A 12,020-nucleotide genomic window follows, 5' to 3' on the forward strand; every position below is an offset into this window, starting at 1 on the left:
GAGGTCTTGTGAAGAAAATTCACGAGTTAAAATAAGTCAGTAAGTTAGGACAAACTAACCCAAGCTCTGATAAAATATTGCCTTCTGATACAATGGAATCCTTATCAGTAGTCCTTCAATTAAATGTGAAATCATACATAGGAAGTCAGAAAGGTTACTGAGGTTTCTTGTAAGATAACAAAAGGTTATCTTTTGTTCAGAAAAGGTAGCAGAGTACTTTAGAAAGTTGACATTTTATTATTTTTAATTTAAGAAGATTTTACCTTCAAATAACACTATTATGTGATAATCATTATGATTTAGATACTATTTTGCTTTTATTTAAAAATGATCTTTATTTGGTCTTAAGGGGCTTTTAAAAGAACCCATTGTTGAAATAAATTCTGTGCAAGAATTTTCTTAAGTTAATTTTGCATTAAAAATAATTGTATAAGTAAGAATTTCTAGCTCCACGTTACCTAATCCCCAAATTAGACAACACAGAATTTAGCCTAATACCCAAATGAGCATAAACTTAAAACAGACTCATCTTTCTTTCCTCATTCCAGTATGTAAAAGTTTTAGCAATGTGATATGAGTTGAGAGAGCCCCAGTTTTACCTAGAAACTATTGAGTCAGATTAAGAAAACAAAAAATCAATATCTTCTCCAATAAAAGCAGTATTTTGTTTTTCATATTTAATTTTTTCCCTCAAATTGGGACCTGTGTTTTAATCAGTGCATACTTTGATAATTTGTTATTAAATCATGCCTTATTAGCAATGCTGTTTTAGAATTTAGGAACTAATTACAATAAATATTTCTAGTTCACCAGAAATACATTGCATCAAGAAGTAATTTTGCTTTTAAAATCTGTTTATAACTTTTCCTCCTCAAAGTTCCCAACTTAAAGTAACTATTATTTAAAAGATACATTTAATTGAATAATGATGTCTATAGGAACACTATGGTTAATTTTGTCTATTGTGTTATTTTATCTATTCTTACACAGCAACAACCTTGCCTTCTAATTTCTATTAGAGTCAGTAGTAAATGCCCAGGGAAGAAAAACAAACATTCCCCACTTTTCTCTACCTTATGAAAACCAAGTTAGAGGAGCAGCAACAATAAATGAATCCATTTCCACAAGTGCCCTTCCCTTTCCCCTCAGAGAAATGACTCTGCATGGTGCCTGTTATGTAGCTGGCTTATGCAAAATCATTTGCCCCTTGTGAGAATGTGCACAATTCAAAACTAGAATTATATGTTTCAGAGGCAAGAACATTCTGGGGGGAAAAAGAACATTTGACATGCACGCTGAGGCAGAAGGGATGATAGGAAATTTATACAATTTTTTGAATATAAAAGGCTTGAAATCACGAGTCTTAAAAAGTAATTCCCTTTTACATTTTTTGGCTGTTAGCAATTCTCAGTTGAGTGCTTTTCTGCCCAGATTCAAGTTTTTAGTCATTCTGTGTCACGTGCAATTATGATTCTGTCTTTGTAGTAATTTTTTCCTACCATTAGTAAGTACCCTGTTTTTATCATTTCTGTCAGGTATTTTTTGATCAGCAAATCAAGTTGTTATTTGTTAAGCCTTCCCTAGTCATTCGCGCTACATTGAGTTCTTGCTCTTTTGACTTCCTTTGGCACTTGCTGTGTTATTGACGCCGTGGTATAGTGGGATAAATGCTGGCCTGAGAGATGGAGGACCTGTGTATCAGTCCCAGCTCTGTTGCTGACTGCTGTTGTTCAGTTACTAACCTGTGTCTGACTCTTTGTGACCCCGTGGACCTACAGCATGCCAGGCTTCCCTGTCCTCCACCATTTCCCAGAGTTTGCTCAAATTCACATCCATTGAGTCAATGATGCCACCCAACCATCTCATCCGCTGTTGCCCCCTTCTCCTCCTGCCCTCAGTCTTTCCCAGCATCTGGGTCTTTCCCAATGATTTGACTCTGCATCAGGTAGCCAAAGTATGGAGCTTCAACTTTGGGATCAGTTCTTACAATGAGTATTCAGGATTGATTTCATTTAGGATTAACTGGTTTGGTCTCCTTGCAGTCCAAGGGACTCTCAAGAGTCTTATCCAACACCACATTTCAGAAGTATCAATTCTTTGGCACTCAGCTTTCTTTATGATCCAACTCTCACATCCATACATGACTACTGGAAAAACCATAGCTTTGACTAGATGGACATTTGATGGCAAAGTGATGTCTTTGCTTTTTAATATGCTGTCTAGGTTTGTCACAGCTTTCTTTCCAAGAAGCAAGCATCTTTTAATTTCATGGCTGCAGTCACCTTCCACAGTGATTTTGGAGCCCAAGAAAAGACAATCTGTCACTGCATCTACTTTTTCCCCTTCTATTTGCCATGAAGTGATGGGGATGCCATGATCTTCATTTTTTGAATGTTGAGTTTTAAGCCAGCATTTTCACTCTCCTCTTTCACCCTCAAGAGGCTCTTTAGTTACTGACTGAGTGTCCTGCAAATCAGTTTTTGTCTATCTCCTTAGCTACCTATTTGTCTATCCATCCTGTCCAACCATCTATCATATTTCCATCTACCTACATATCTATGAGGGCCTTAGTTTCTTCATTTATAATGAGAGATTATAATCCTAATAGGATTGCTTTGGAAAACTTTATAAAACCATTATATAAATATAAAACATTATTATTTTTGCCCATACCAATTATTTTGAGACATATGTTAAGGTTTCAGACTATTATTTATCATTTCTCTCTGTTCCCAAAGGAATTTGCTATTAGAAAATCTTTTTTTTTTTCTCTTGTGCAGTTCACGCTGTCATGAACATAATAGAGCCAACCAAAATATGATTTTCCTCATTATCTTGTATTTTTTAAATGATCACTCAGTATTCTGTGTTTTCTTTGCCTCAGTGGGATAAATGAGCCTTTTGATGATCTCATCCAATATGGTTTATCATTAAATGTATAAACCTTAAAGCTGATGACTCCTAAAGAAAATAATGTAATATAAAATGAAAGATAACATGTGATGTTATCTATGGATATAAATATAGACATTGTGGTGTATCATTATATGCTTTTTGGCCTCTTTCTTTCATAGGCCATTAGGAATTATCTTCTTTAAAAACTGTTTTTAACATTATAGCCCTCTTTGTATTAGCTTAAGGTAGCTCCAAATGGAAGTTACTCAGAAAACATAGATTTGAAGATATAGAATTTCCACATAATAACTGTGCACTCCTCAGCAGATATCTTAACTTTTCCAAAATTGGCTTCCTGTGTAATACAGAGATGATATCACTTTCCTGGGTTGTAGAAGTGAGATCATTCTGAACGAGGAGATCTGAGCACTTGTTTTGGTGCCTGGCACAAACTTGATTTGTAATCGGTTTTCTTGATACTGAATTTTTAATGAATTGTTTCATATTTTGGATGGACATAAATTTACTCTTAACTCTTGTAAGCAAGCTTTTTTTCTTGTAGCCCAATACATAGAACTGTGTCATTTTGAAGTCCACTGTCTGTACCTGCTCCTGGCTTGTGATGCTCTCCCACACCAATGCATTTTAACTTCCCTCCTGAAAGACTTGAGTGACATATTTGTGAAACTTGCCCAGAACTCCCACCTCAGCACTCACTCGAAGCTGAATGCATGTTTATGCCTAATTGTGTTCTGTCTGCATATTTCAGTTTGTATTTTTCTTCCTTTCTGATTCCTTTATTTCCCATTTTGCATTATGTGTTTGATGAAGTCCAAAAAAAAATGCGCCCTTCATTTTTTGGCCAATCGTGCAAATTTATAGCATGAAGGAGAAGAAGAAGCCGTGGAAGTGATCCTTCTCAGGAGTGCCAGTTTGGAGGAAAACAAGGTTAGAGTCTCTGAGCTGACCCTGACCTGTTGACATGGGCAGGACTGGAAACTCTTGATAATCATCTACTTTAAAAAACAGGATCACGATATAAAAATTAGTTTGTGATTAGTAACTTTTATTTATTATAGACACCATTCTATGTAATTAATAGTCTTCTAAAGCATCTTTCATGTAGCTGAGCATTCTGTTGTTTGTTCCATAATATTTTAAACCAGTTCCCTTTGTTGAATGTCTAGGAGATTGCTATCTTTTAGAAAGTATAAACTGTACAGAGATGAAGATCCCTGTAGATAAATCCATGTGCACAACTGTGACTCTCTTGTGATAAATTTTTAGAAATACTACAGTGTCAAAGGATATGCATTTTAAAAATACATATTTTTTTGATACATATTGCCCAGCCCAGCTGTGGTCTAGAATAGTGATTGCCCTCTGGCTTAGGTGAGAGTGTTTTTCTCCACACATTTTCCCAGTACACAGATATTATCTGTGAATCTTAGCAGCTTGATTTTGTGATCACAAACATACTTCTTTTCACTTTCTTTTCTGAAAAATTTGTTACACAATATTTACTGTATACTCTACTTAAACTTTTCTTCTTTTTTTTCCATTTTTTTTATTAGTTGGAGGCTAATTACTTTACAATATTGTAGTGGTTTTTGCCATACATTGACATGAATCAGCCATGGATTTACATGTGTTCCCCATCCCGATCCCCCCTCCCACCTCCCTGAAAAATTGATGCTTTTGAACTATGGTGTTGCAGAAGACTCTTGAGAGTCCCTTGGACTGCAAGGAGATCCAACCAGTTCATCCTAAGGTAGATCAGTCCTGGGTGTTCACTGGAAGGACTGATGCTGAAACTGAAACTCCAATACTTTGGCCACCTCATGCGAAGAGTTGACTCGTTGGAAAAGACCCTGATGCTGGGAGGGATTGGGGGCAGGAGGAAAAGGGAATGACAGAGGATGAGATGGCTGGATGGCATCATCAACTCGATGGACATGAGTTTGGGTAAACTCCAGGAGCTGGTGATGGAGAGGGAGGCCTGGCGTGCTGCAATTCATGGGGTTGCAGTGAGTCAGACACGACTGAGTGACTGAACTGATACATACACACACACACACATTACATCTTTATCCATTCATACTGATGGACACTTCAGTTGCTTCCATATCTTGACAACTGTAAATAATGCGGCTATGTATGTATGTGTCTTATTGTATGTCCATAATTATTCTGACTTGCAGATTTATTTTATGGTATCAACACATTAGTCTATCATGTCAAATGTGTTTATAAACATATAATTCTTATGTGTCTTCTCCTAAATGTAATTTTCTTACTTTCCCAGGTGCCTGCATGAACATCACTCACAGCCAGTGTCAGATATTGCCCTACTACACCACGCTGACATCTCCCCTCTCCATTGTCAAAAGCATGGAAATGGAGAAGCTCCTCAAATTCTTCACATACCTCCATCGCCTCGGTTGCTATCAACATATCATGCTTTTTGGCTGCAGCCTGGCCTTTCCCAAGTGCATCAGGGATGGTGCTGACAGGTATTTTGGAACCAAAAGCATTCAGTGATAAGGGTCAGTGGTAGCAGGAGTGTCTGAAAGTCATCCCAAGCTACCTCCTTTTGTTTTGATTGTTGTTAGAGGAAAAAAAAATCCCACACCAGTCATAGCCAGTAGTAATTCTTTTGAAGTAGACATTTTTGGAAAATCTGGGATAATTTCATTTATGGCAAGAAATTATTCAAGCTGGTGGATGGAGGCCATCAGTTGTAGTAGTCAGTAAGTGTTTTGGTCTACCAGCAGAAGACAGCACACCCAAAGGGCGATGGAAAAGAGAGGATTTATGGAGGTGTGGGCAAGGCTAAGAGAACAAGGGAGGGTCAAAGGGCAGACAGACCTGGAGAGGGCTGTGGGCAAGGGGTCTCCCAGCAAGTCAAGTGCTGTCACTTAGAACCAAGGAGCATGGACACTGCCAGCCGGTTGGTCCTGCAGGGAGAGAAAAGAGGGAATAAATGCCCTGACCTCACTCTCCTCCTGCCTTCCTGTCTGCCAGGGCCTCACACCAGTTGAACTTGCCCACAACCATTGGGCAAGGGCAAGTAATTGATGTGAGCACAATAGATGAGCTCCAAAATCTCATCCCAATATCATCCGCTCCGAAGTTCCAAATCTCATTTGAATCAGGTCTGGATAAGACACCGGTGATTCTCATGGTCAACACTTGAACCCAGAGCAGCTTGAGGAGGAGGGCAAAGGGTAGAAGCGTAGGGACAGAGGCTGTCCAGCACGATATCAAGTAGGGTTAGAAATAACTTTCTTCTGGGGGCCTGAGGGAGAACATGTGAGCTGGTGTGTCTTGTGAGCTGATTTATTTTTTTAATGGAGGTATATGGACATATAACATTAGTCTGGGTGTACCACCTGGCGCAATATATGTGTATGTTGTAAAGTGATCACAACAGCTAAGTCTAGTTAACATCCACCACCACACATAGTTAACAGTTTTTTTTTCTGATGAGAACTTTTAAGATCTTTATTAACAGCTTTCAGACATGCAACGTGATATCATTAACCATAGTCTCCTTGCTTAGATTACATCCCCATTTCTTATTTATTTTATAACTAGAAGTTTATACCTTTGACTACATTTCCCCATTTTTGAAATAATGTAATTTCAATACTGTATTGAAATAGTATAATTTCAATATTGTATTAAATAGTTTTCTATAAGAGTAAATCAATATGTTATGGAATATTTGAAATAGTATATGGCTTTTTAAATTTCAAAGCATTGTTAAGTACATATTCTCATATAACATCAATTATTTTCTGAATTAAAATGTTAGAAACTTGTCAGGGTAGTAATGAGAGAATGAATTGTATTTTTAAATTCAAATAGGCTTTATGTTATTTGTACCAATTTAATGTGTAAAGAATGTTTTGAGTATAACAAAGGTGTTTATTATTTTAACTGGAAAAAGCCTACATTACCATAAAATAAAAACCAAGTAGAGAAGAAACAATAGATTCTAAATTGTAGAAGTAAGTATGCAAGCATTGTTAACAGACACAAGCTTTTAGGAAAATGTTTCCTTGAAAGACTCATTTGCAGAGAATGCTTGCATAATAAAGGGAGAAACTCTCTTAGGTCTTTCTTATGGGTCAAACTTTGTAATAGTGGCAGAGAGCTATCTGTTATGCTCCCAGAACAGTGGCATTATAACATGGTGTTGGCTGCTTTAATTTCCTAGAGTGGCTGTAACAAATTACTACAGGCTGGGCGGCTTAAACAGAAGTTTATTCTCTCACAGTTCTAGAAGCTAGAAGTCCAAAATCCATCTGGGCTGCGCTCCCTCTGGGGGTTCCAGGGAGAGAATGCATTTCCTTTCTTTGCCAGCTTCCAGTGGTTTCAAGCATTCTTGACTTGTGGCCACATCACTCTAGTCTCTGTTTCCAACTTCACATTGCCTTCTCTGTGTATCTGTGTTTGCTTTTCGAAGACACTTGTCACTGGACTTAGGGCTTACGCATCCAGATAAGCCAAGATGATCTCATCATTGCCAGGTCTTTACATCCACAAAGGCCCTTTTTCCCCCCAAATAAGGCCATATTCCTAGGTTCCCAAGGTTAAGACCTAGCCATGTCTTTTGGGGGCCACCATTCGACACACAGGCTATAAGTCGTGTGTCTGAGCCTACTGGTCTGTAAAATGTAATCATCATGCTTTACAAAGTTCACACGAGGATTAAATGACAGTGTGGGGCTTTTATGAAGAGCTCGGTAAAAGTCAGCCGTAGCTGTCAGAGGGTCAAAAAGAAGAGGCAGTATTGACGGCGAGAGCACAGAGTATTCCCACTGACACTGGATACTGAAGGGTTGCAGAAAAAACGTAAGATGGCGTGTGAACGACAAGAAAGTTAGGGAGAATACTCAGGGCTGCTGGAGTTGGATTCTGTTTCTCCGTAATTTCAACAGTTTCACTTATATCTCTTTGCTTTAATTTCTCCATGGACTCATGAGTATGTAAATAAAACAATGAAAGAGTGCATTCAGCCTCCGGGAGATTCTTAAGCTCATTTTGATCATCTTTTTATGGTAATTCAACTTCTACTCTCAGCTAAATCAGTTGTAATATTCTAGTTAAGCTGCTCAGAGTCTGCGGGGCACTTTTAGGTAAAATTTGTTTTTCTCCTGACCTAGTTCATCCTGAGAAATGCTCTCATATGAGAGTTTTCCATTTTCTCTGTTATAATGGATAATAATTTGTAGTCAATTTTCAGGTATCTTTTGGGGACTTATCCTACTTTTTATAACACTTATTATTGTATTATAATTACTTTTCTAATTGTACTTTCAGAGCAATGTGCATGAGACCTGCAAGCTAAATGTAATAAGCAAAATCTGTTCAGAAAGGTAAAACATACAAAATAATTCTTATATTATGTATCAAATATTTTTCTTACATTTCACTATTTTGGATGATTTGTTTTACTGATTTTCTCTACTATTCAAATAATGGGTGCTCAGTCACTCAGTCATGTCTGACTCTTTGCAGCCCTGTGGACTCCATGAGGCTTCTCTGTCCACGGGACTCTCCAGGCAAGAATACTGGAGTGGGTAGCCAGTCCCTTCTCCAGGGACTCAAAAATAGAAAATTGCTTTTATTCTATCCTAGAGAAAACAGATACTTAATAATATTTAGAATGAAATTGAAAAAGATCTACTGTGATATATAAGTAGTACAGTTTTTAACCTGTCCCTTTGTGATCTCAACTATACTCAACTATATTATATTGCAATGAACTTATTATACAACAATTAAACTTAGCAGTTTAATTGAGCAGTTTCATTATTTATTTCATTTACTAAAGAATGAATGTGTGTATCAGGGACTATAATACAGGATAATTAAAGGATATCTTATAACAGGATAATCAATAGTTATATTGATTCAATAAAATATATCTCAAGGTATAGAGATTTGGCTGATAAATGATTTAGGTAGCCCTAATATTATGTGACTTAGAAAGGAATAGCTTAAAAATATCAGAAAGTTGGTAGAAAGAAATGAGCAGTCCCTAGGCCGGGAGAATGACAGCTGTCTCTGGATGGCTTTGACACACTTCAGGTCTCTGTGTTTGGAAGAGGAAGCAGCCAGTGCAGCCACGCCCTTCTGATGTGTAACTATCCCCCTTTCCTACGGGGTTGGAATCACAGGCCTGTGACTTTACGAAGTTGAAGCAGGGTTAATGGCCTGAAAGGTACAGCCTTGACTTTCCAGAGGACTCCCAGGAGATCCTCCTAATCTTCATTACCCCACTTACACCTTCTAGTACTTTGCAGAGGAACGTTGCTCATGAAATAAACTCTTAACATTAAAAAATGGGATATTTGCTATTGATTTTTCCCCTGGAGTGTTGATTTGCCTCTCGGTCCTCAGCAGGTATTTTTAACATCTGTAGAAAGGAAATAATTCTTATTTAATGTTTATTTTGGCAGCTCGTATACCATATTCAAATGATACAGTGAGGATGAACATGGTTCCTACCCAAGGGACTAAGTCACTTTAGTTGTGTCTGACTCTTTGCAACCCCACGGACTGTATAATGCTCCAAACTCCTCTATCCATGGGATTCTCCAGGCAAGAATACTGGAGTGGGTTGCCATTTCCTCCTCCAGGAAATCATCCCTGACCCCAGGGATCAATCCTGCGTCTCCTGCTTTACAGGCAGATTCTTTACCACTTGAGCCTACACAAGGGTGACTTGCAAATTTGTGAAGTGTTCCGTATTTTTTTATTTTTGATTAAGACAACTCATATAAAGTATTTAGCACAATACATGAGTCATCATGTCCCAATCAAAGTTTAGCTAATACATCAATTTTGGAGTCAATATTTCTCATGCCAGACCTAATTGAATTTGTCCAAAAAAAGTATGAGATATGTCAGTTTCTGTTATACATATTTTAGTCGTGAAAATAGGTAAATCATCTGAAAAAATTCTTTATCTAGCCAAGTAACTAGAGACTAAAGAAAGCTTATATCTCAAACCTGGGTCTATAGGGTAGTTTTCTGCCATGTACTCAGTTTTCACAGCTTTGTGGAAGGGGTTGAGGGAGGTTTCTCAAATGAACTTCTTTAAAAGCACTATGCTTTCCCCCAAATAAATATGTTTACTGGACATTAGAGAATTTAATCTGGCACATGCAGAGAATGCACTTGAAAGTTTGGGGACAGATGAAACCTGATTTAAACCACAGCTCTCGCCAATCGTCAACTATAAGGTTTTGGCACTTCAGTTGACCTTTCTGACCTTCAGTTTCCTCTTCTGTTTAGTGAAAGTGATAATTCCCACTTCTTAGTTGCATTGCATTCATCAGGTCAGCAAATCTGGAAGACCCAGTAGTGGCCACAGGACTTGAAAAGATCAATCCTCATCCCAATTCCCAAGAAGGGTAGCACTAAAGAATGTGCTAACCATTGGACACTTTCACTCATCTCCCTTGTTAGTAAGGTCATCCTTAAAATCTTGCATGCTAGGCTTCAGCATTATGTGAACCAAGAACTTCCAGATGTCCAAACTGGGTTTGGAAAAGGAAGAGGAACCGGAAATCAAATTGTGAACATTCGCTGGATCACAGAGAAAGCTAGGGAATTCCAGAGACATATCTGCCTCTGTTTCATCGACTATGCCAAAGCCTTTAACTGTGTGGATCATAATAAACCGTGGAAAGCTCTTAAGGAGATGGAATACCAGATCATCTCACCTGTCTCCTGAGAAACTTGTATGAGGGTCAAGAAGCAATGGTCAGAACCCTGTATGGACAGCTGATCGGTTCAAGGTTGAGAAAGGAGTAGAGCCGTCTGCTGTCACCCTGTCTGTCTAATCTGTGTGCCGAGCACATCATGAGAAGGGCTGGGCTGAATGCGTTGCTGCTGCTGCTGCTGCGAAGCCGCTTCAGTCGCGTCTGACTCTGTGCGACCCCATAGACGGCAGCCCACCAGGCTCCCCCGCCCCTGGGATTCTCCAGGCAAGAACCCTGGAGTGGGCTGCCATTTCCTTCTCCAATGAATGAAAGTGAAAAGTGAAAGTGAAGTCGCTCAGTTGGGTCTGATTCTTTGCGACCCCATGGACTGCAGCCCACCAGGCTCCTCCGTCCATGGGATCTTCCAGGCAAGAGCACTGGAGTGGGCTGCCACTGCCTTCTCCCGCTGAATGAGTTACAAGCTGGAATTAAGACTGGCGGCAAAAACATCAACAACCTCAGATACGTGGGTGATACCACCCTGATGGCAGAAAGTGAAGAGGAACTGAAGAGCCACTTGATGAGGGTGAAGGAGAAGAGTGAAAGAGTCAACTTAAATATGAAAAAAACTAAGATAATGGCATCTGGCCCCATTACTTAATGGCAAATAGAGGGGGGAAATGTGGAAGTAGTAACAGATTTCCTTTTCCTAGGCTCTAAAATCACTGCAGATGCTAACTGCAGACATGAAATCAGAAGACATGTGCTTCTTGACAGGAAAGCTATGACAAACTTAAGCAGTGTGTTGAAAAGCAGAGATGTTACTCTGCCAACAAAGGTCTTTTATAGTCAAAGCAATGGTCTTCCCAGTGGTCATGTGTGGTTGTGAGAGCTGGAGAATTGGTGCCTTTGAACTGTGGTGCTGGAGAAGACTTCTGAGAGTCCCTTGGACAGCAAGGAGATCAAACCAGTCAATCTTAAGGGAAATCAATCCTGAATACTCATTGGATGCTGAAGCTTCAGTATTTTGGTCATCTGATGTGAACGGACGACTCATTGGAAAAGTCCGTGATGCTGGGAAAGGTTGATGGCAGAAGGAGATGAGGGCATCAGAGAATGAGTTGACTGTATGGCATCACTGATGCAATAGACATGAACTTGGGCAAACTTTGGGAGATGGTGAGGGACAGAGAGGCCTGGCGTGCTCAGTCCATGGGGTCTCAAGGAGTCAGACATGGCTGGGTGACTGAACAAGGGTTTGTTCGTGTGTATCAAAAAGAATGATTTATACACAGTGGTCATACATGCTCTGTATATTCTAGCACACAGTAAGTTCTCCATAAATAGTATTATTATTAAATAATGGGTAAATTATTATTTTTAACTATAAATAGTACTATTATTGAT

At 38.8% G+C, this 12,020-nt stretch overlaps 1 protein-coding gene across 1 annotated transcript in view; it reads left to right on the forward strand.

The window, feature by feature from the left end:
* CORIN (corin, serine peptidase) overlaps positions 1 to 12,020 on the forward strand; it is a 268,706-nt gene that overhangs the window by 97,634 nt on the left and 159,052 nt on the right. The window contains exon 4 of the mRNA XM_070451933.1: positions 5,201 to 5,408. Coding sequence (XP_070308034.1) covers positions 5,201 to 5,408 — 208 coding nt within the window. The remainder of the gene's footprint in view (positions 1 to 5,200; positions 5,409 to 12,020) is intronic.

This window comes from Odocoileus virginianus, chromosome 21, assembly GCF_023699985.2.
Source record: "Odocoileus virginianus isolate 20LAN1187 ecotype Illinois chromosome 21, Ovbor_1.2, whole genome shotgun sequence".
Classification (NCBI taxonomy): Eukaryota; Metazoa; Chordata; class Mammalia; order Artiodactyla; family Cervidae; genus Odocoileus; species Odocoileus virginianus.